This window comes from Electrona antarctica (genome assembly GCF_951216825.1).
Source record: "Electrona antarctica genome assembly, chromosome: 2".
In the NCBI taxonomy this organism is placed as follows: Eukaryota; Metazoa; Chordata; class Actinopteri; order Myctophiformes; family Myctophidae; genus Electrona; species Electrona antarctica.
The window spans coordinates 37,158,394-37,182,430 of NC_136807.1; the positions used below are offsets into that span (position 1 = coordinate 37,158,394).

General features: G+C 44.1%; 1 protein-coding gene across 5 annotated transcripts in view; it reads right to left on the reverse strand.

Moving 5' to 3' along the window:
- ubr4 (ubiquitin protein ligase E3 component n-recognin 4) overlaps positions 1-24,037 on the reverse strand; it is a 61,451-nt gene that overhangs the window by 11,860 nt on the left and 25,554 nt on the right. For 2 of the 5 annotated variants that reach the window (XM_079530169.1, XM_079530167.1), the window contains exons 40-86: positions 23,854-24,036; positions 22,803-22,961; positions 22,559-22,711; positions 22,173-22,400; positions 21,656-21,813; positions 20,916-21,090; positions 20,382-20,583; positions 19,500-19,663; positions 19,129-19,345; positions 18,798-19,014; positions 18,373-18,405; positions 17,822-17,885; positions 17,288-17,422; positions 16,779-16,953; positions 16,517-16,645; positions 16,058-16,179; positions 15,459-15,570; positions 15,118-15,245; positions 14,646-14,823; positions 14,010-14,114; positions 13,225-13,362; positions 12,891-13,059; positions 11,504-11,708; positions 11,007-11,120; positions 10,500-10,709; positions 9,736-9,885; positions 8,727-8,954; positions 8,403-8,481; positions 7,604-7,837; positions 6,835-7,003; positions 6,513-6,657; positions 6,255-6,340; positions 6,058-6,145; positions 5,270-5,463; positions 4,784-5,023; positions 4,412-4,550; positions 3,930-4,055; positions 2,759-2,887; positions 2,310-2,659; positions 2,027-2,117; positions 1,830-1,914; positions 1,540-1,667; positions 1,280-1,409; positions 1,009-1,166; positions 787-896; positions 420-561; positions 170-251 (exon numbers count right to left, since the gene is read on the reverse strand). In XM_079530169.1, the coding sequence (XP_079386295.1) occupies positions 170-251; positions 420-561; positions 787-896; positions 1,009-1,166; positions 1,280-1,409; positions 1,540-1,667; positions 1,830-1,914; positions 2,027-2,117; positions 2,310-2,659; positions 2,759-2,887; positions 3,930-4,055; positions 4,412-4,550; positions 4,784-5,023; positions 5,270-5,463; positions 6,058-6,145; positions 6,255-6,340; positions 6,513-6,657; positions 6,835-7,003; positions 7,604-7,837; positions 8,403-8,481; positions 8,727-8,954; positions 9,736-9,885; positions 10,500-10,709; positions 11,007-11,120; positions 11,504-11,708; positions 12,891-13,059; positions 13,225-13,362; positions 14,010-14,114; positions 14,646-14,823; positions 15,118-15,245; positions 15,459-15,570; positions 16,058-16,179; positions 16,517-16,645; positions 16,779-16,953; positions 17,288-17,422; positions 17,822-17,885; positions 18,373-18,405; positions 18,798-19,014; positions 19,129-19,345; positions 19,500-19,663; positions 20,382-20,583; positions 20,916-21,090; positions 21,656-21,813; positions 22,173-22,400; positions 22,559-22,711; positions 22,803-22,961; positions 23,854-24,036 (7,156 nt within the window). Of the gene's footprint in view, positions 1-169; positions 252-419; positions 562-786; positions 897-1,008; positions 1,167-1,279; positions 1,410-1,539; positions 1,668-1,829; positions 1,915-2,026; positions 2,118-2,309; positions 2,660-2,758; positions 2,888-3,929; positions 4,056-4,411; positions 4,551-4,783; positions 5,024-5,269; positions 5,464-6,057; positions 6,146-6,254; positions 6,341-6,512; positions 6,658-6,834; positions 7,004-7,603; positions 7,838-8,402; positions 8,482-8,726; positions 8,955-9,735; positions 9,886-10,499; positions 10,710-11,006; positions 11,121-11,503; positions 11,709-12,890; positions 13,060-13,224; positions 13,363-14,009; positions 14,115-14,591; positions 14,824-15,117; positions 15,246-15,458; positions 15,571-16,057; positions 16,180-16,516; positions 16,646-16,778; positions 16,954-17,287; positions 17,423-17,821; positions 17,886-18,372; positions 18,406-18,797; positions 19,015-19,128; positions 19,346-19,499; positions 19,664-20,381; positions 20,584-20,915; positions 21,091-21,655; positions 21,814-22,172; positions 22,401-22,558; positions 22,712-22,802; positions 22,962-23,853; position 24,037 lie in introns of all 5 variants that reach the window. The other 3 variants (XM_079530170.1, XM_079530168.1, XM_079530166.1) reach the window with 2 other exon arrangements.

The following is a 24,037-nucleotide window of genomic DNA, read 5'->3' on the forward strand; positions in this document are numbered from 1 at the left end:
GTATTGTTGGCACATCCCTGAATAGTATACGGTTCAGTGTCCAGCAGCATTTTTGGGATAGTTTGTTATTGTCAAATCTATACTTGCGTTATGAGTGTTCACCATTACAATTCAACATGGAATAGCACAATCGACACAACCAATAAGGTTAACGCTAACAGATACGTACCAGTCAAACTCTTGAGTGCATAACCTTGCTGCAAGTCTGTGCTAAGCGTAGCCTCTTCCAGAGACAAGAGGTTGGCAATTTCCTAAGTAGAGAGAAATAAAAAGGTAAAATTTTAGTCTGGGAATCAGACTCAATCATTGATCATCACCAATACCAAACATTGTGCTTAATTTCAACATAGAAAGGCACCAATGAAATAACCATAGAAATGGTTGTAGTTTAATAATAAATTATTCAACAGATAATTTACCTTGGTGATCAGGTTACCGATGTAGGGCAGGACTCCACGAGCTGCTAGGTACACCTTCCAGTGAGCAGGTTTGATCAGTTTCTGGTACAGACCCAGGTATTCCACCGCACACTCCCCCGCCACACTCAACTCATCCAGGTAACTGACCCCCACACACAGAGAAAGAATAATTAAATAAAATGTAAAGATTATAGGGATATATGGTCTTATTTTTCCACTAAAGTGCAGTGTAAACTTTTACAGCAAATCCCGATTTAGTCTTAGTCTTCTGAATAACACCGTTTGATTTATGTCCCATTTAGTCATCTGAAATTATTTAGTCTCAGTCAATTAAAAACTAAACTACTGGTCGGTCTTCCCCTCATACCTGGTGAGCAGGTCGAGGACCTGTTGTTTGCGGCTGGGAATTGTAGTCAGGGCCTCCACGATGGTGCAAGCTGCCTGTCTTGCTGCCTGAGTGGCAGGAGTGAAGAGAACCTGGGGGGGGGGGGGGGGGGAATACAACGTCAGTCCACCGAACTCTTCTAGACATCATGCACAGTAACGATCACTGTTCTAGAATGAATGATACTTTGAACTAAAACCTTACCTGTCGCAGCCAGTTGTTGTGGCTTAGCTTGAGCAGCCGAGGGAAAAGTCCCTCTGTCCTGGCTCTCATGAACTGCTTCCACTTCCATACGTACTTCTCCAGCAGGTACTGTCTCCGCAGCTCAGTCTTGCTCTGAGGCTTTGACACCGTCTCCTGGCCTGTTGTGTCATCAAGACAAAATTAGCATTTTTGGGGTACACTGAAAACATTTCAAAGGCACACTAAACCTTTGGGGTACATTATAAATACTTTTTCACTAAGGTTCACTTACATCTCGCGGGGAGACACTTTTTCCAGGCCTCATACGATGCTTTGGGGTCCTTCTTGAGCCAGAGTTGGGCCTGGGCATGGATTTCATTGCTGTAGGGCTTGACTGTAGTCAGGGACTCAACAGCAGCATCCTTTAAATAAACATACAGGGAAAGAAAGAACACACATCATTGGGTGAGTAAGCATGAGAGGAAACACAATGAATCAAATTAATCATAAGAGACACACGCCCTACAGCATCCCAAATAAATCTAAAATTACCTTGTTCTTTTTGCTGGTGGGAGCAGGAGGTTTGATCAGCTTCTGTAGGATCCTCAGGCACATTAGAGTGATGTTCTCCACCACAACAGGAGTCTTTATGTTCACCGACATGAGGAACAGACTTAGTGCTAGAAGAGAGACAACCACAGAATGGTTTTAGAACCAAGCCTCACTAGCGCTCAAGCATTAAAAAAAGATTCAGAATAGTAAAAAGGCTACAAGAAACATTAGGGCAAAAAATATGGTAGCACTATTACACTATATTAATAGATTATGGAAAAGTGGCTCACCACAACGCAGCCTCAACTCCCAGCATCCTCCCTCCTTGGAAATGGAGTCGGTAAGCAACAACATCTCATACTGCAAATTGCTGACCTGATGGAGTAAAACACAGACAATTCAGTTGGGTAATGCTTATTTATGAAAATATCTTTAAACAAAGATTTATTTTTGTCACTCGTTATGTTTTCAGTTGGGGAGGACATACCAGGTCAGGATTGGCCCAGTGACCTTTGAGAGCAGACGAAACCTTGGCGATGATGAGGTCATTCATCTGCTGAGTGGCCTCCGGGTGATCTCTGAAGGAGAGAACAGGGTGGGAAACAAGACTTAGGCTATGGGAGATAGTGATTCAATAATGGCTAAAACATAAGCTCAACCTAGTCTCAATGGTAATCAAACCTCCTGCCTCGCTAGTGCTTTCATTATGGACAGACAGTGAGGTAAATCAATAGCTTGGTGCATGGAGAAACAGAGCCTGCGATGTATACCTGGTTAGGAGGCAGACCAGCTGACGCACCTCCTCCCTCATGGAGGCCGTGCCTCGCCGCAAGTTATACTCAAACAGCTCTCTGATGAGACCCTGCAGGACCAGGATCTGCCGCAGGGAAGGGTTGGTAGCCAGGGCACGGAGCAGGGTGATGCAGTGGCCAGTGACGGCCGAGGCACAGCCATAGCACTTATTGGATGAAGTGTGGCCACAACCGAGCACAGAGTTGGCGCGGTACTGGCTGGCCGTGATGGTGGGCTGGCTGCTGTTGCTGCTGCGTGAAGACTTGGTGGCGGCTTCTCTCTGCTGGAGGTCGTACTCCAGGAGCTCCTTACGGGACGCCAACACTTTCTGCAAACAGAAAAGACACAAGTTGAATGTTGTTGTTTTTTTATGTTAGGAAAACAATACCATAACCCGCAAAATCTACACATTCCTTTTCTCACTAACCTGTATGATCTTGGAGAGCTCATCAAACGAGGTCTTGCAGTCTCCACTGTATTCCTGCGCCAGCTGCTGGATGTAGCGGTTGACGTTGGCCGAGGATGTGCCAAGCCCTGCCCCCGCATTAGAGTCATCCTGAAAGAAGACATACATAGAGGATGTGATGAGACTTTTGAAACGGGGTAAGATCTCAAATTAATCTTCCTTTTTGGTGTTTGGTTACTTTACGGGAAAACATTTTTAAATGGAAAAGCCGGCCTCAACGCAAGGCCCTGAGCGTAGCCATTATATCGTGACCTGCAACCACAATATCTTATGTTATATAGCTCAAATCTAAAACGACGCTTTCCCGGATTTAATGGGTAAAACCCCATGAACCCATAAATTCATGTCGATTTTTTTGTTGCATTCCTGAGCCATTTGATGACTCAACAGTCAAAGAGTCTCTGTGCGTTTTAACAGCAGGAGAACAGTGGCGAGCGACACGTGAATTTCATTGGCTATCGCCTAATCGCCCACTATCGCCGGACGATGTCACCCAAAAGATGAATTATTTTCAGCTTTTCGGCCGACATTCCTCTGCCCACTTTTCGACCATCGCCTGTTCACCTCCTATCGCCGGTAGTTGCCGTCCCATTTGTCAATGGGACCCATTGACAAATAATGCACTTTCCGGAAAATTCGGCTGGCTGTCAGTATCAAAGAGTACTGCGTCTCCTGTCGCCTGATGATCCGGTCAACGAAATATTGGTTTAGGAATGCAACAAAAACAAATGGATCTCCATGAATTCAAGGCTTCATGGGGGGTGTAATTGATAGAAGATAAGTCATTTTTTGGGTGAACTACTCCTTTTAAGGTATGAAGGTGACAAAAACCAGGAATGGTGCTTTTTTGGAGGGGCTATGCACAGCTTTGTGTATGAGCACGGAAGGGCCTGGAATTCACCATTTTGTGTGTTTGTGTGTATGAGCACGGAATGTGCTCAGCCGATTGGCTGAGAACGGAATGTGATGTATGATGATAAGAGCGCCCCTCACTTCACACGAGTGTGATTTGATTTTAAACAGAACCACAGTGTGATTTGTAAACTCTGAGCTTTGTTTTATAGGTAATCAGGTTCATGCATGGGTTCCTTATCTAACCAGGTTCATGTATGTGTTAGTTTGAGGGACTGACCTGTGGTTTCTCTGGCGCTGCCTCGTTGACTTTGGACAGGAGGCTCTCCAGCTGTGGCCGGTGGCCCATGAGCTGGTGGTATACCCGGTCAGCTTTGTCCAAAAGAGTGTTGATATTGGTCACCGCCTGCACAAACACACACAGCAAATACAAGAGGTGCATGAGAGTAGTGTTCAGATTCGGTTCAAGGCTTTACTGAGCTAAAAAGGAGATCAGAACGTGTTATATTTGAGCATGAAACATCCCTTCTATATTTCTACTTCAATCTTATTTCTCCCACTTTTTTCCTAGTACTTTTCTGACTTTAATCACAGCACTTACTACTGCGGTGAACCAGGAATTTAAACATTATCATTGGCAACTGCCCATGATCAGTGTCATGGGCAGTGTCTAGGATGTAAAATCTAAGTTGATTGTTTATTGGTCCCCTCCTCGTCTCACCTTCGTTTTCACTGTCTTCGTCTATTAGGTTAAGTGCTTACCTTTTTCCTGTCCTCCTCGTTCTCAATGGGATCCACAGCACAGCACGGTCTAGCATACAGCATGAAATCAAAGCGGGCGTATTTGCAGAAACCACAGGCGTTGCAGAGGAAGGGGTCCTTCTCATCATAATTGATGGACCTAAGAGAGTGGACAGCCAATGAGCATAAGATGTAATTCTCTAGGCGTGCAACAGTTAATCGAACTAATACGGTACAATAATTGCAGCCCTAAAATGTTGACATATTATTTTAATATTTTTCTGGTTAGACCTAGACCAGAACATCTCGACATTCTATAATGTTTCTGTAGACTTTTCAAGAGCTGCAAACTTCCCAATTTAGTTTCCCCGTTTCATTTTCAAGATTCCTGACCTGCACTTGTGGCACTGGTAGACGTTCTCGCCACAGTTCCCACACACCCCTGGGTTGGCGGGCACTGACGCACTGCAGCGCGGGCACTGGAGCGTCTCGGTGGAGGCCTGGTAGTTTTCATAGAAATCGGAGAACTCGATCATCAGGTTGGATGCGACAATGGGCAGGGGGAGGTCAATCTTCACCTCCGTTTGTCCTGGGGTCAGCTGGACCTTCTTAGCTTTGTGCCAGCGTGCAGGTCTGGGTTTTCACACAGAACATGGCTTTCATTTACAAATATTCAATCAACTTAAAGGATACACACATCGTTCCAGAGAGAGATTTACATTTATTAACACAATTTAGTGATTATTCATCTTGTTTTTCTTGGCTTTAATATCTATTAATTAACACTTTTTCATGTTTTCATGGCGCTTTTTGAAATTCAAAAATGTGCCCATGGGGAGTTAAGGACCAAGAAAGACAAAATGTAAGTAAGAAACATACTTGTTCTTCAGCTCTACGATAGCCTGTACTGTCCTGTTGTTGTAGTACAGGTTGATGGTGCGGACCATTTTGGTGCGTTTCAGGTCACCGATTTTCACGGTGACCTTGCTGATGGTGTGGCTGCCGATGAGCTTGACCACCTGCTGCGTGGTGGTGTAGCGCGTGTCCACTTTGATGGATGACAGTTTGATGTTCTGAGAATAAAGAGGAGTAAAGTAACATGAGGTTGAGAATAAAGAGGAGTAAAGTAACATGAGGTTGAGAATAAAGTGGAGTAAAGTAAAATTAGGTTGAGAATAAAGAGGAGTAAAGTAACATGAGGTTGAGAATAAAGAGTAAAGTAACATTAGGTTGAGAATAAAGAGTAAAGTAACATGAGGTTGAGAATAAAGAGGAGTAAAGTAACATGAGGTTGAGAATAAAGAGGAGTAAAGTAACATGAGGTTGAGAATAAAGAGGAGTAAAGTAACATGAGGTTGAGAATAAAGAGGAGTAAAGTAACATGAGGTTGAGAATAAAGAGGAGTAAAGTAACATGAGGTTGAATTCCTTTCTCAACTAACCAGCCCGCCTGAGGTTACAGGATGCTCCCAAAATCTAAACCCTTGGCAATTCTGAAGCTATCTTGATTGGATTGGAGACTTAAACACCGACATGTTAAAGAAAGATGCCTGCATCTTTTAATCCTTCGAGTAGGTTCTCCAGAAGTGGTGTTATAGGGTGCAGCACAGAATCTTGAATCTATTATCTTTAGAAATTGAGGGGTTGTTATTGTTGAAGGTCACGTACCGAGAAGGGAACCTCAGGGTTGTTGCACACCAAGCAGGGGTCACTCTCCAGGAAGAAGCCATCAAACTCCACCAAACCTGACAACGTGCTGTGACAGAAACACAGCAGACATTTCTTAGTATCCGATTTAATCTGCGTTTCGTTTTTCCTTCCACTCTGTAATGAGTGCATACTGTATACTGTATGTGGAGTCGTACTTGTAGATGTTGGAGTTGGGGTGGTTGGTTAGGATGTGATTCTGTGTCCTCAGAATCTCCACAGCTTTCTGAGAGTATTCCTTCAGCTGGAGGAAGGGAAATGATCACATTAAGTCGTTTTCTTCATTGCAACAAACAAAACGGTATACTAATGACAATACTTCAACATCAACTGCATTTCAATGCAATTTGTGATATTTAAAAATGGAATGGTGCAACTGTGTGTGCGTGTAAGAAGACTGACAGTTTCTAACTAACCTTTTTCTCAGTCTGTGGGGTCTTGAGGGAGAAGTACCCAAGCAGGTCAACAAATTGGGCAGCTTTGCGTCCGTAAGCTGGCAGCTCTGGCCAGATAGCCCAGGTGAGCTCCAACAACAGCTCCTGCTGAGTCTTACTGGAGTTCCTACAGAGGGGTCAACATCAGAAACAAACTCATTCATGTATTCCAATTGTATTGTGTGACTGCCTTATACAGTAAGGATAAAGTAGGATTTCACTGTGTGAATCAGTGCGTGTGAGAGACTTATTTAGCAGAACAAATCAGCCTTTAAACTGTTTTTGTTCATTGTTTAAACTGTACCTATAGATATGCAGTCCCAAGCAATGGGCCTGCCAGCGCAGGGCAGATGAGTTGGACTCGAGGAGAAAGCAGCGAAGGAACTGAATGAGAGTCTCCTTGTCTGCGAACTTGTTGAGCTGGCTGACCAGCGCCATGCACAGCTGGTCCTCTTGGCTGCCAACCCCATCACCTTTCCACCAACAGAAGAACAATCTCGATCAGATAACTGGTTTAAACTCACACAATTCGGTACACATAATCTCTGGGGTGTGATCATGTGATCAAGCCGTTTCAGGCAGATTTGACAGATTCCATTCCAATTGGCAATGACTGCCTTCCATTACATAGGCCTAGACCCGGCCTAGTCTATAAGGTACCGGCCTGGTCGGAGACATGCACTCAGAGCGCACTTTTCTAGTTATTGTACAGTAGTATGTGATGGACAAATGGATAGAGGTATCTATTAAGTACTAATTTGACAGAAAATTCCATGTCATCACATACTATGATTTGAATTAGAGCCCGACCAATATATCGTCCGTTATCAAGGTTTTTTTTAGGACTATTTAGCAGATCTACACGTTGTTTTAAACGTTTTGGGATTATTTTAATTCATTTATAAGTTAAATGTACCTACATAGAAACTAATCAAATCTAAAAGAATTGAATACATTTCAAGATTTTTCCCATTTTTCCCTAATATTCGTCAAACATCGATTATTGGTGGTCTAGGACTTTCCAAAAAAAATCTGGCTCTGTTGAAAATGATTGAACTCTATTGCTGCCTCACCCTCCTTGTCTTTCTCCTTGTCTTCCTTTTTGCTCTTCTTACTGGAGGACTTGCTCTGGGAAGACTGGGAGGCTCCTGCCTGCCCACTGCCGCCCGAGCCTCCCCCCGAGGAGGAAGAGGAGGAGCTGGCAACAACCTTGCTGCCGCACAGGGCACAGGAGAGGAGCTGGAGCAGGACTGGAGAGACACCTTCATCCACCAGGAAACTGACCTGGAGCAGGAAGTACAGCACGGCTGGAGGAGGGAAAGGGACCGGAGAGGACGGGACGGGAGGCAGGATGAGAGGGGAAGCATGGACAGGATGAAATACAAGACCGGGTCATATTGATGGCGTCACTCTTGCACAAATATGAGGATGCCGGCCGGGCATTGGGCGTCTGAGATTATGAATTCATAAAATGTGAAAGATATTCACCCATTGAATACAGTTTGCATACAGTACCATACTGAAATGAATGGTAACCAATCAATGGCTTCTTAGTATATCAAGACAACGGGAAACTGTCAGCATTAATGTAAAGTATACAGCACATGACTACTAGACAGTGAGCTGAACATGGAAAAAAACATATTGCCCTTTTAGTATACATTTATGTAAACGTGAAACTAGTATACTGGGCAGACTGAGGCAAACCAGTGACCTCACCAGATGTCTACCCACTAAGCTACGGCTGCCTACAGGGCTCGCCTCCTAAGAGTCATGCCATAAACCATTAACACTACAGGGTTTTTTTTTTTTTAAGTTGTTGAAAAAGCCAGAATCAAAGAAAATGTACACAAATCATGTGAAATAACTTACAGTCATCCTTCATACAGAATTTCTGCCAGTTGATGGTCCTCTGGGTAGCGATTTCAGCACAAGCCTTCAGATGTTCCATCTACAACAAAGGGAGAAAAAATAGTTAAAGGCAAGGTGGCAGTTACTTTTGCTGAAGTGAGGGGCGCTCTTATCATCATAAATCACATTCCGTGCTCAAACGAACAGACAGACACACACGCATACTGTACACACAAAGCTGTGCATAGGAGGGGCTAGCGCCCCTCATAAAGTGGAAACGGTCCCCACTTGTTTGAGGAAAAGAGTTACACAACAGATGTAAACGTGTGCGGTCCGGGTGCTCACCAGACTGATGAGCGTGTCGTACTGCAGCGCAGAGCCAGACGTGGCTGTGACCACGCCGGATCGCAGGAAGATGCCCTGATCCTCCAGCAGCTTCTTGATGCCACGCATGTGAGAGTCCAACGTGTGCAGATCGCGCAGCTGCCGGTACTTCTCCTTGGAACCGCAGATAAACAGCAGCAGCTTGCGGACCTGCCTCCTCACAAACGGCGTTTGCTGGATCATCAGATACTGAGGGGGAATAGGAGACAGGAGTTGCAGCGTTTTACTGTGTGGAGGAAAGTGAATACAGATGAATTGATCATATGACAATCCAACTATAAATGCACCGAGTCTCTGTACGTCTAATCCACGTAACTTGAGAACCGTTCGCCCCACCGACTTCAAATTCGACACACGCGTTCCACACCACCACAGGTGGAGTGCAGTGCCCGGCGTGGAGTCGGTCGGACCCACGGTTGTGCAGAACCGCCCCAAAAGGGCCTCTGCTCGGGCTCTGGAACGGGCCCCTGCCCATAGCCAGCTCCATATATGGAGCTGGCTATGGAGCTGGCCTGTTCAACTTCTGACCTCACAACACTCCATATTTGGGCATGGCTGACACAGAACTCCATATATAGGAATAAAGGGACAGAGACATAATATCTGGGTGGGGCATGCATTTCAAACTTGCATCATTCCAAGTAGGTCAGTGCCCAACGGTCACCGCACCGCCGCAGAGACCCCACGGGCACCTCTCTAGTAGAGATAATGTGAAATGTTTTGTGTGAGGTTTGGTCAAGTAATATAGGAGTAGGAGTAATATCGATCGCAGACAATTGAGTTTCAGGTTCATCGGTCCAACTGTGCCGGAGATGAGCTCCGACACACACACGGACAAGGGCGAAAACCGAAAACCCAGTCTCACGCTTGATTATGACTTATTCCATGGTGAGATGATCCGATAATTAAAATGAATGCTAGAAAGAGAAGTCTCAGGGAGTGTAGTGCTAAATGTGTCCGATTTTCTTACCTCAGACAGGAAATAGAACCAGGAGTGGTCAAACACAGGAGGTGGGATGCGTGGGTTGGTGTCTGCGATCTTCTTGATTTGGTAGGGAAGCCGGAGCACCATCTCAGTCAGAAGCTGGGAGTAGGCCTCAAAAACATCAGCAGCATGACCCTAAGGCAGAGACAAACACAATCTTCAGTCATCACTGTAACTCAGTATTCCTATTATATGAATATATATATATGAATGGTAGTAAAAGTATGAAATAAACTTGACAATTATAAATTCGGTATTGAGAGTTTGAGAAATATTGAATATTGAAAACTGACTAATTAAATAGCCTTTCTTTGAATCTATTCTATTTTTATATTTTAGTGTTTTATATTGATTCAGTTTGAGATCACGCTATACTACCGTCTATCAGCGTCTCCGTGTCTAGGCGATAAACCGGAAGTGGTTGGTCCGTCGTTGACTTGAACCATAGCCGAAATCTTAACACGTTCTTTTTAATTCATTCTAATCTCAGATTCCAATTCTACTCAAAACAAGCTTTATTTAGACATCTGCAGGGGCAAAATAATGAATTAATTAATACCTGGCAGGAGACGTGTTAAAGTGTGGTGATATGAGGAAGATAACTGACTGATAACAGACTTTATTACTGACAGATCACAACAGGTAAAAAAAGAGAGAGAAAAAAGAAGATCAAAATGGAATCTGATCAAACTAAACCAAGAAATGCAGGGAGCAGAGGGACAGGAGATGTTAACCGTTCCATCCTCTACCTTGACGTATTGGCGCAGGAAGAAGGGGCTCATATCGGGTGGAGAGGAGGCGGTGTGTGGGCGGAGGAGCTGGCTGGTGGCCACAGGCTCCTCCTCACCCTGCTGGCTCTTCCAGTACTCCAACAGGGACTTCAGCACATGGAGACAGTAGTCGATGGAACCCAAGCTGAGCAGGGCTGTTGCTGTGGCGTTGGAAATCAAAGAGGACGACTGTAAAAAGGAAAAGAGACATAGATTTGACATGGGAAAGACTCAAATTGTGTAACAATATTAGCATTGGAGTGGGTGGCTTTTCTGCAGAGTCTACACCAATAGACTACACCAAGTCAAGTATCACCAAATACCTCTGTGCTAGAACTGAATTTTGCCCCCTGTGTCTTTCAGCAATACCACAGCACTACTTGGCTACATGGCTGAGTACTTCAGCCATGTATCGTCAAGTCAGCAAGTCTTTGAGAGCATGATATCTCTCCGAGGTACACACTGCAGGGGCAGGAGAGGACGTACCTCAGAGGAGGATTTGGAGCCAGACTTTGTTCTAGACATGAAGACGCTGAGCAGCCTCATGATGACCAAGTGGACTTCGTTGATGGAGCTACGCTCGTTCTTTTTGGACACGTCCTGCCAAATGAGACCCAGGTGGTTAGAGCAATGATCAGACAGTTAACAGAGAGTTAATCACACATACACATGCTCCAGTTTCAAACCCGACTATCTCAAAAGAGAATGCACCAAGTTGTCCAACACAATAGAATACATTGAGCAATGAGCATATTGTTCTCGCTGTTAGCTAAATGACAGGAGAGCAAGGGATGGATATAGCCATCTGTTCCAGTTGATCAGTTCTGGAGCATAAAATAAACAAAAACAAACTCATCTAATTTTGAAATATGAAATATAATATAATATTTATGGTCAACAAATGAGGAAATGGACCTTTTGGATGCAGTTGACCATTACACATTACACAATCAAAGACAAGGCAGACACATTCCAGTCCACACCTTTTTGTGCATGCCAAGCTCAGCAATTAGCTGTGCCAGGAGGTCATCCAGGGCACCCTTGTCCTTGTCGTCCTCTCCGTCCAGGTCAGAGGTCAACATGAGGATGACCTGCATGTACGGGATGGCGTGGACTCCGCCCACGTTGTGCAGCTGCGGCAGATGTTGCAGCAGGCGCTCCAGGAGCATCAGACGCACCATGTGCAGCCTGTCCAGAGTCGCATAAAAATAATAAACACAGACAGATAATGGGCTATATGCACACATAACTCTTCCGGGCTGCAGTGTTTCCAGTGAGCCAACATGCACAATAGCAGCACCTTGACTCTGTTTGACCAGAATGGAACATAGCCTTTGTTAGTACCAGCGGTAACACCTGTGAAGGAAGTAGGGAAGGGGCCCAAGTTCTTTCCAAAATGGCGTGTGCGCATAGAGTCCACTGAACACTATATTGGCGCGACAGCTTAACTAACAATACTGTCTAGAGCTCAAGACCCTGATGCTAGACAGGACTACAGGAGTGTGGAGGGCAGCGATTCGGGAGTTCAAGGTGTTGGCTAGACCGCACTCTTTCATCGCATTTCTTTAGCAATTATCATTTTGTTTTTTATCACCCTGTAAACAGAATGAAAACCTGTGCACTGTGTTATTTTTCCTAATTTGGGCTCTTTTGTCCGTTGTATTGCTTTGCTATCGCTTTACTATGTTGCTTTTACGTTATATGCAAATAATCTCAAATGATCTGTGACTAAAACTAACCTGAACCTTACCTAAGCTAATGAAACAGTCTACAGGTTCTGAAGGAAGACCACCTTTACACGAGAACGGTCGCCAGAGAAAACGATAAAGTCCCGTTGCGTTCTCACTATTTACTGAGCCTTTACACGAAAGCGACCATTTAATGAAAACGCTGTAATGGCAATTCCAGGTCGCCAGACTGCCAGATGGACCAGTCACCCATGTAGAAGAACCACCGTTGCCTGTTTGTTTACATCATGGTTTACATTCACCATCGCTAGTCACTACATTTGTATTTGTAGGATGAGCGGGGCGAGGGAATACTTGCTCATTCTAGGAACTCCAAATATTGCCTAGATGCATCAATGTAATAAACATATGCGTTGTGAGCCCACGTGAGCCATGATGTCACACGTTTTGCGGATTCATCGTTTTATTTTCCGTTTACATGGACACGGGAGGATAGGGCGTTTTTAAAGATTTCCACCCTGGAAGGTGTTTTCACTTTGTAGCGATTTCACCGCCGAAAACGCTGTTCTCGTCTAAAGTTACCCCAGCAAACGATTATTTTACCGTTTTCTATGAACACCGTTCTCGTCTAAAAAGGGGCCTAAAACTAAACCTTAGTGTTTAGTGTGGAAGTACTGCTGACCTGTTGCTGGTGTGGATATCTCCCTCGTTCTCCCCCTCTCCCTCTGAGCCGTCTCCCTCCTGCTGGGCTGTGGTGGTGCTGATGGCCCCGGTACTGGAGCTCACGCTGCCTGGACCTGCAGGGTGGCCCTCCACCGTGGTGTCCCCGTATGCACTGCTACGTCCTGACACTGCAGCATGCATGGACACAGGTACACGTACACAAGCAAACTTTATTAGAATCACGAACATTATCTGAAATGGGAAATTTGCAATTTTTTCAGCACAAGAGTTCTCATTCAAAACCACTGGATGCGACCGCACGCACGCACACACACACACACACACACACACACCGCTGTGTTCCCCTGCTACAGAGTCGATGGCAGATCCTCCACTCTCCGAGCCCACGCTGCCACCGTGTTCCGCTGGAGATGTCCGCAGTGTGGAGCCGTCTGTGGCTGCAGTACTGCCCTCGTCATCTGATGCCGGGGCTGAAATGATAGCAACAGCTGCAACAGTAAATACACCTTAGCCTCTTCATCTGGTCACGATATTACAGGTTACTTTGTGTATGATGAAGCCACGCAAGAGACATTACAGGTTACTTTGTGTATGATGAAGCCACGCAAGAGATATTACAGGTTACTTTGTGTATGATGAAGCCACGCAAGAGATATTACAGGTTACTTTGTGTATGATGAAGCCACGCAAGAGATATTACAGGTTACTTTGTGTATGATGAAGCGACGCAAGAGATATTACAGGTTACTTTGTGTATGATGAAGGACATTACAGGTTACTTTGTGTATGATGAAGATATTACAGGTTACTTTGTGTATGATGAAGCCACGCAAGAGATATGATTAATTGGTGCAGTTGAGATGAAAAAAGTAGCTCATGAAAAGATACAAAAAAAGAAAAAAATGTAAAAACAAAAACAAGCCTCAAAATGAAGGCAACTTCAAACTTTTGCATTGAAGTACAGTTATAATATGTTAAAGGAAGAAAAAGGTTATTCCTCAAGGAATCAAAACAATGGATGGCATGATTAGCAAAACCTTGATCAATGGAAGGGGCTGGAGAGCACAAGGCCATGCGTGGTGGTGTGGCAGTAGTGTGTGATGAAATGTCTCACTACCTGAAGCTGTGGTGTCGGAGAGTGTTCCAGCATCCAGGGAGGAGGAGCTGGGGGCCTGACCCGACAGACCAAGGCTCTGGAGCCCAAGGGCGCTGCTGCTACTGCCTGAAAATGACAACATATGCAAAGTTACTCTTTGCATGAAATTGAGTCACGCAATCCACATTCCCTAAATCGTACAATTTATACAGCGTACATAAACAAGACATGATTAAAAGCACGGCTACAGGGCGCCCGCTGGCCTAGTGGTCCAGGCGCATGACACATACAGGCTCTGGCCTTTTGGAGTCCCGTTCATGACGACGTTTGCCGCACGGCCTTTGCTGTGTTTGTCACTCCCTAGTCTCGCGTTACCAGACTGTTGACTCTCGCAATTTCCAAATGCTTCATCATACAGTCTGGACCAATGGAAGAGCTATCATGCGTAAGCAATGAAGCGGAAGTGGAGCCTCCTCCCCACTTCCGTTTCGTCTTTACAGTCGCGCAAATTAATTGGCTATAGCTTGTTGCTTAGCAGAAAAGAAAATACAAAAATAAAATGTAAAGATATTATAACATATATTTTCCTGTCAGCCTACTGACCTATCAATAAAGGCATAAATTCCCCCAAAAAGCACGGTGAGGAACAGAGCCGACCTTGTTGGTCCTGCTGCAGGCTGAGAGCGATGGCCAGCTCCACCATGGTTTCATCGTCTGCGTCAGGAGGGATGTCCAGCATAGGAGGGAAGCCCTCTGCGCCTGCCAGCAGAGCCTCTAGCGGGGATGGGTTACCGTTGTTCACATTCTCTGCTGTTTCCAGCACCATGGACTCAGACTGAAAAAACAAACAAAAAACCAACAACAATGATCAAATGTTTTCACTATGGTAGATGGGAAGCAGCTAGTCACTGAGATTAGGCCGTGATGGAGGTAAAGAAAGAAATATCAATCTAATATCTACTGCAAATTCACTGGTCTTAAGCATACCTCAAAGAATCAAAAGTTACTTGAAATTATGCCTGTCTTATAAACACCACCTTGCGGTGCCACAAAAGCAATGTCTCCAAAATGTATTTGTTGCCACAGATGGACTGCGGCATCCAAACTCAGATGAAGAAGATTTACTCACCACCATCTCAAAGTCTCCATGGTCCACTTCATTGTGGTCCTGACTCTCCCCTCTGTGCTCATCCACGGTCAGCACTGAAGACTGCATCTTGTCATCGGCATCATCATCATCGTCGTCATCTTTGTCTCCTGAAAAGATTATGAATTAAGAATAAAACTCAATGCATTTCCATCATCCATGTACTGGTATTGCTTGAAATATACTTTGCATACGTATACATTTTATGCTGGTGTCGTGTGCTGAACATTTCCGTAAGCTTACAATGCATTGCAGCAATAAAGGATAAATCAAGCTCTAGCATTTTACAGGATGTAAAAAGAAGCAGAGAGTATAGTGCTTACCCATGGGAGTGTTGGAGCGTGGTGGAGAGGGAAGGGTCACATGGCGCCGTTTGTTTCTTGGTCGAAGCACTCTAATCAGTGCCTGCTTACAGGCAAAGCTCACAGATGTATCCTTGTTGGTTGAAAAAGAAAGAAAACAAATGTAAGTGTTTCTCAGAAACATGCATATATTGTGTTTATTTGTGTACCAGCGACTATGGCAGACAACCAGCTATCATTTGGATGACCTATTCTAAATACGTTATTCACAAAAGTTTCCTTCTCTTTGTCTATACAACATCATATCTTAGCTAGACAGTCCAGGGGTTGACACTAACGGTTGCCTGACTGCCCGTGGTAAGTAAATAAAATGTGGAGTTTGCTTTCAGGTTGTTTTTAAAGTGTCTGTGCCACTCTGCAGTTAGATTGGATTTAACATTAATTCAATTTACTTTTCAGGCATGACCTTTGTGCAAGTAGAACTTGACCTAGAACTTGACACGTGCCCGTCTGGCAAGTGTCTCTGAGACCTTAGTGTCAACCAACTAAACAACCCCTGGACACATTTTAATAACTCACGTCCTCCAATTCCAGGGGATGTGACCATTACAGATACTTACTGGGCACAGCAACATCTGCATGTAGATCTTGGAGGCTACATTGATGTAGTCCAGTTCACAGGTGCAGTATCCATGGATAATGTCCACCAGGGCATTTACCGTTGCTTCTACATGGGTCAGACCTGGAAGAGCAAACATTGACATTGTCTTTTTTCCTCTTCTTTTTTTCCATTTAAATTTATAGACTAACAATTTCAGAGAGAACAACTTGATATATTTCTGTTCATGTAGACAGTTCACGGCAGTAAGAAATATTAAATAAATAAATAATATACTTTTAATTATGTCATTATTTAATTCTAAAAAAATAATTCAAAATAATCATCAATAAATCATAATGCTGTACCTTGCAAAGCAACTATGATTTTCATTTGAGCCACATTAGTTCAGTCCTTCAGACATCTGCTGCTCTCACAGGACGTGAGCAGACAAGCTACCCATCAAGCAGTTTTCATTTACCTGGCAGACAGGCAGGAGCCAGGAAGGCGTTCTTTGGTTTGAGTGCGTGGAGTTTCCAGAAGTTATTCATCAGCTGCATGATGAAGTTACAGGTGTCGATCTCCCCTGGCTTTGGGCCATCCTCCATTTCTGGTTAACAATTATACAAAGTTAAGAATGGAAATGTTCAGGAGCGATCATTGGTTTTCCACTTACATTTTACCTTATGATAAATATAAACATTAATAGAGCACTCTTGGAGATGATTCAAATAGTCTCCTACCAGAGTCAAGAAGCGGTGGCTTGTTCTCTGTGAAGTGGACCAGGTTGTTGGGTCTCATGATGGCGATGGAACGAGCCGTAATCACCAGCCTCTGGAAGACATCGGGGTCCAGCTCTCTGCCCTCACGGCTGCAACTGTTCAGACACTGCACTGCATTACCCAGCAAAGACTGGTCCTAAAGAAGGGAAACAGCCATAGCAGGGATGCACGATTAATCGGTAGCATAATCGGAATTGGCCATATCGGTATCGGAATGGTCTCAAAATAATACAGATTATTGTTTAGGGCTTCCGATATGGGGTCTGTGAGCTATGCTTGTAGCATTAGCCCTGTTACCAGTTGGAATTATTCAGTTGAATTTGGTTTAGGACGTTATGGTCTTCATAGGTTGTGGACATCTTCTCAGTTAAATCATCTGTATTTACCCCAGATGATTTCTTCTGGAGTAAATACAATCAATGACTTTGAGCCAACTCCGACCAACGTTGTTTTATTATTGCAGTTTGTACCTTGTGGTTGTGGTAGGCCGTGCGGCTGGTATGCAAGCTGGCCAGAAGTCCTTTGGTCTGCTGCTGTACACCAGCTGGGGTTGGCATGGAGAGGAGCAGGGTCGCCAGCTCTAGTGCTGCAGACTTGTTTTTTTCCTGTACAAAAAAAAAAAAAAAAAAAAAGATGGAGAGAGCCACAAAGTCATACTGTATAGGCCCCTTTCCCACCAAAATAAATTAGAACTGGTTCCGTTCTAGATTCTTGGAACCTTGAACCCCATTTTTTGGTTCTAGTTCCTAACAAACTTTTAGGGTTCTGAAGCAATTCATTTTCAGTGGAAACACTCTGAACTGGTTCCATATTAGGCGGGAAAAAAGAACCAACCCGATTCAACTTCAACCCCGGTGGAAAATGGGCCTACCGACAGGTGGTAACAGACAGTCACACAGATCACTCTCCCTACAGATTTGAGTAGCAATATTCACTCTCGCTCATTTCATTTAAGAAATTAATCCAAAGAAAAAAGTCAAATATCAGCCAAAATCTCCGTATACCTTTTCACTGGAGGAACACACGGCAAAGCAGCTTTCCAGAGCTTCAAGGGAGCTGACCACCAATCTGTAATAGACAAATGGTCAAAATCTGCCTACACTGCAGAAACAAATTTAAAATTACTCAGTCAAAGAGTCTAAAACACATAAAATCACAGCCTGATGCAATCTGTGCAAGTGCTGTATAATTAAAAATAATTGTAATTTAGACTTTCAGTCAACAATGTTTGCATCACCAGAAAAAGCTCAAACGTATGGGAGACACTTTATTTTAAAATATCCTTCTTAAAATGTGTATATTAATTAATATACAAAGATGTATAGAAGTGCACAATAATTGGTATTAAAATACAAAGGACAGTAAAGGAGAAGTGCTTAAGCTAAATTTGAACACAATAAACATCATTGTAAAAAATAAAATGTCACCCTCTTAATTTTAAAAGAGCAAACCTTTTGATGACATATGACATGTTCACATTAACAAGCATGGACACACAAAACTGGCAATCATGCACAAACCAGACACACAAGCAGAGAAAGGGCAAGTTACTAACCGGTCCAGGGTGGATAAGGACTCAGTTTCACAACTTTTTTATTGTAAATTGGAGGGCAAAAGAAAAAAAAAACACAAAAGAACAAAAAAGTGTGAGGTTCACAGAAAGAAATACACATGTGAAAGAATAAATGACTCTGTTTAACAGAAGAGAGGCATGCGAGAAAAGATGACATCGTGGTCAGTAGCCATGCATTGGACACTCGTAATAATAATGTAACATAAACAGACTCGCTGCGGAAAGCTACAATGTGTCTTTAGTAAAAGCCTGCTAAATTCTGTATTTAGATAGGTGTATACATATATACATTTACTCTATAAATATACACATAACAAATGAATAGTTTTTAATTATCAGCATAAACTGACTCCTGGATGACTCCTGGATGCCAACCATTTTTGGTCCTAAAACATGCAGCCCCTTACCTCTCTAGTACGCTGCCAGTGGTGGTAGTGGGCGTGGCTACGTCGCCATCCGATGAGCCGTTGCCCTGGTTGAGGTTGGGGCTGCAGACGTTGTTGACGGAGGCGGAGGAGAAGTCCTCGGGCGGTTCCTCAGGCCAGCCAAACTGCTCCTTGGTCTTACCGTAAATCTTGATGGAGTCCAGCATGGTCACTCCAGCCGGGTCGACGGATGCTCCAACTTTGAGGGAGGAACGAAAGAAATAGAAGATAAATTACGTACTTTTCAAGTCTCACGACGCGTTTAAATGTCTTATATGAAGGTATACCGGTATGAGGTCTCTGCCTTTCTTACCAAAAATGGAGAGCTTCTTGTCAGCCTGCAGGGCTTCCTCTCTAGTGAAGGGCAAGTCGAACCAGCGGGCCCGAGTCAGGTTAATCTGCATGGTGCGCCCAAAGAGCTCCAGGTAGGACGGAGCCCGTTCCATGGCCTGAGTGCCGACCTGTACCCGCATCCCTGTCATCACCATGGAGCTGTTGTTGTTGACCGCTTCTATGGTGAACCCGCCGGGCTGCACAGCAAGGACATGATGAAGACAGAATGAATGGTTTTCTGACAACAAACACCTGACTAGGGTGGATGTGAAGAGTCATCTACTGTGATGACTGTAATGACAAGCCATTCATTAGCAATTTAACAAACTCAGTTAGTGTCAGTGCTCATACCTTGGTGTTGGCGACATACATCCCAGTGGAATTGAGTCTGTGTTTGATCTGCTGTCCGTTGTAGACCTGCAGTAGGTCATTGCCACCAAACTCCACCTCTGTCAGTTGCTGATTGTGCTCAAAGAAATCCACAGGGAAGGTCACCTGACTGGAGGTCCGTGTGGCTGCAGTCAAAGTCAAAATAGTTAAACGCACTGAATCTACATGTGTACTAGTATTGAATAACTGTCAAAATGGTCAAATCTACCTTCAACGGTTAGGAATTTCTAAGATTTAGGACTGGGTTAACGAACGGTCACTAACATTACTTTATTTCTTTATATAAACGGGACACTGCATATTAATGGATAACTATGAGATACCAGTCATTTAACTTTGGCTATTCTGCATTCCGAAGGCGATTGAGCATTGGCATCGAACGACTTTCTACTTTGACTGTCTCTGGTAAACAGTTAACCCATTTTGGGTGGGAACTCTTTTAGCGTTTTAAAGCATTATGTTATACTTTAGCTATTGAAATATAGCAGATCTACAAGCTCATAGCGCGGCACCGAGTGCCGCGCTACGAGCTTGTAGGTCTGCTATTTTTTTTTATTGTGAAAATTTGGCACAAAGTTTGAATATACTTTCTAGTAAACGTTTTTAACTCAAATCTTTGCTTCTGGGGTGTCCCCTGGAACAACATATTTTCAGATGGGGGTCGGCGGCCAATTACATATATTTTTGGGGGTCCTCGACATGAAAATGTTTGAGAACGACTACCATAGAAACAGAGTTTTTCAGAAAACTGTCAGGACTTAGAAGACATTTGTAGAATGGTTCCCAGGTCTAAATGGATCTAATGGGAACCTAGGAAATCATCATCGTGCCCTGTTAACTCACTGGTAGCAGCTGCCTTGCGCTTGCGTACTGGCTTCATGATGCTGATACCACAGCTGGGCTGCAGTGAGGGCTGGAGCCAGTAAGACGTGTTGTCCACATTGGCCATGTAAATACGCAGGCTACCATCCTCACACAGCAGAATCATGGTGGTTCGCTGTTGCTCATTGCTGGCAGTATGGCGGATAGCCACCATGTCTTGAATCTGAGGATAAGGGAGAAAAGTGGTATATTAATTCTAAAGAAATGACACTGCAATGAGTCCAATCCATAATTAAACTCGACATGCAAATTCATACATGGTTTCCATGATCAGTGTCGTGTGTCATATTGTGTTTTATCAGTCAGTTCAGTGAAAACCAAATGCTCATCTTTAGTGGCCTCTTGGTAATCCCTAAAATAAGTGTGTAAAATGTATATGTTGTACGACACGTTTACAACTATACACTCTACTAAAATCATGTTATATATTTGTTCTTCTCACAACTATGCTCCAAAAATGCTCAGTGACATATCAGGCACTGATCTGACCCTCACCTTAGCCTTGGCAGGCAATGTCTTGATCTCCTGGATCAGGAAGGTGTCTGGTTTGACCATGATGACCAGAGGAATGCCCGTTGTCTGCTGCACACAGCACACCAGCCCTGGGTGGTTCATTACCTCAGACCACTGACACAAAGCAGGAGACATCTTACTGCTGCCACCATTTGAGCTGTGAAGAGAGGGACGGAGTGGAGAGAAACAGAATGAGTGGTTGTGGCCACCGGCCAGTATGTCTATTGTACTCGTCTGGAAACCAACCATAAACCACTTGAACCCTAGCTAGCGTCCGGATTTTAGGCATGTCATAATAGGTGAACATTCTGTAAAAAAAAATCACACCCGTGTGAACTGAGTGGTGCAGTGACGTCACACACTAACCATAGCAACCATGCTCACCTGTACGTGGGGCCACGTACAGGTACACACATAAATAGATACAGACAAAGCTGGTTATGCACCACTCAAAATAGGCAATCATTCTACGAAAACAGCTGAGAACATTTTTAATTTAATTTAGGTTCACTACGGCTCAAAAATGTAAAGCCCGGGGGAACGTAAGACATTTCCTGGTCTAGGAGTGGTAGTGATTTCTCCAGCTCTTGCTCCAAGCGCGCCCGCCCGCCTGCCTAGGGGGACCCCTGATCAATGAAGTATATAGGCTAAGTGGTTTATACCAAATCTCGTTCTAGTATTGAAATCACTTATAAATGAAATGGTTGATTAACTTCAGTTACCCTTTGATGTTGATGGTGAAGAGTCTCTGGACATCGGTGGTGCTACGGCTGATGGTGGCGGCAAAGGACTTGCCCTGGCTGTAGCTGAAGAACAGCATCTGGAGCACATGGGAGTAGTAGACCGACACACCGCCTCCAGCTACCTGACCGTTGCTATCCTGCAGTCACGTGCATAGAAAATACAGGAAGAATGTTTTGTGGCAATCAGCATTTTAAAATGACAATGTGTGTTTCTTGTCTGTCCTCCATACGATTGTGTTTTTTTACACAATCTTTTCCAGTGTGAAATTAAATTAACCAAAGCACGGGATGCATGAAAGTGATTTTTCTCAGCTACTTAAGACTTTTGGCCATAATCAACAAAAATCTCTATTTTTGCATTCTATTACCAATGCCTCTAAAATAAATCAGTACATTAGTTATGGCTGAGGTGTTTGCAAGGAGCAGTTTCTGCTTCTCTAAAACTTCAGATGAGAGCCAATATTTCAGAGTTGGTGTGAAACTAGTGTTAAATAACCTTTAGGTCTTCATGTGTGATCTCCAACACATTGGTGACGTAGAATGGGCCGTGTTGGGCACTGCTAGACTCGTCCATGACCTGGGTGTACATGTAGCCTGCCGAGGACATGATGACGATGGTGTTCTTCCCCTCTTCATTGAAGAGGAACGTAGCGTCCCGGATCTTGGAGCTCGGGAGCAGAAAGTAGTACATGGGACTGAGGGCGTCCATAGACAGGTCATAGATCTGATCACAAAGGATTAGGAAACAAAGATAATCGGCACGTTACAAATTTGAAATGTTGAATTCCATGGCAATCCAGCCAGTAGAAGACCAATATAGTGTAGTTGTACTTAGGAAACTCTGCTGCTAGTAAGGCTAAAGGTACACTAAATCCTACATACCTTAACAAAGTCAGCTGTGATGATGGCGAGTTCAGTCTGAGAGCCAGGCAGCCAGATAGCTTTGATGATAAAGTTGCCAGTGGCTAGCTGTGGATGCAACACCAGGTGGTCCGACACAGAGCCTGTACTGCTGAACGTCAGAACATGACAGTCCTGTGAGTGGAGAGGAGATTGATGCAGAGAAAGTGAGGTCGGGGGAACAACATCTAAATCAATCTAGATGAATCCATGAGTAAAAGCTGACCTTGAGACCACACACGGCCAGGTAGTCCTCATTACAGGGGTTTCCTGTCAGGCTTAGGACGGTGAAAGGGACGGGTGCCGAGGCCAGGCGGGTCAGTGTCAGCTTCCTCTTGCTGGAGTCAGCCTGCTTCAGGAGGGCAGACAGCTGCAGAACCGTTATCTGTCAAGTAGAGGAAAAACAGGAGGAAAAAAGGAAGATTTAAGGGGATATCAGACCTTGGGAAACCGAACACTAGGTTAAGGAGCTCGCTATATGTACGTTTATGAAAGTAATATGAGTCTATAGCCTGATTATCAGACTGAAGCTTCCTGAAGCTTCACTCATGGAGTGGGTGGGGTCTATGGGCTGGATTCCAGGCTAATGAGTCTATGCTTTGAAATAAACTTAAAAGGTGAAATAACCCTGAAATGCAATCAAGTTGAATGAATCCATAGCATATTCTCATTGTAACTGAAGAGCAGTTACATTTTTGAATATATCCTCTTTAGTGCTTCTTAGAGATCCATGAAGACCACTGACAGAAAAGCATCCGTGTCATTTTAGTCTTTTGTGTTGGCTATTCAAAAATAGCAGATACACAAGCTTCGCTTATACATCTGCAACATTTTTAAAAAGACTTGATTTAGACGGCATTTGTAGAATCGGCCTCATGTCTTAACCCATTCAGGATGGGAAACCCTTTTGTTTTTTTAAGCATTATGTTATACTTTAGCTATTGAAAAATAGCAGATCTACAAGCTCATAGTGCGGCACTCGGTGCCGGGGTATGAGCTTGTAGATCTGCTATTTTTGAAAAATCGTGAAAATGTGGCACAAATCTTTGAATATATATTCTTTCATTTTTAACTAAAATCTTTGCTTCTGGGGGTCCCTGGAACAACATATTTTCAGATGGGGGTCGGCGACCAAATACATAAAATTCTAGGGGTCCTTGACATGAAATAGTTTGAGCACCACTGATATAGAAACATGAGGTTTTTCAGAAAACTGTCAGGATTTAGAATCAGCCTCATGTCTTAATGGTTTAACAACTGATTTCAGTCACACACACCTTGCCCTTCTCGTGGCTGACGGCGAGGTGCTGGCGGCGGCCGTGGGGGGATGACAGGACACACATGGCCACACGGCGCAGGACATGGGCACTGATGAGCTGCCGGATGGTCTGGCCCTGGTCACCGCTGTAGTTCATCCGCACATTCTCAAAGGCTCCTTCCTGGGAGCCCAGCGTGGGCACC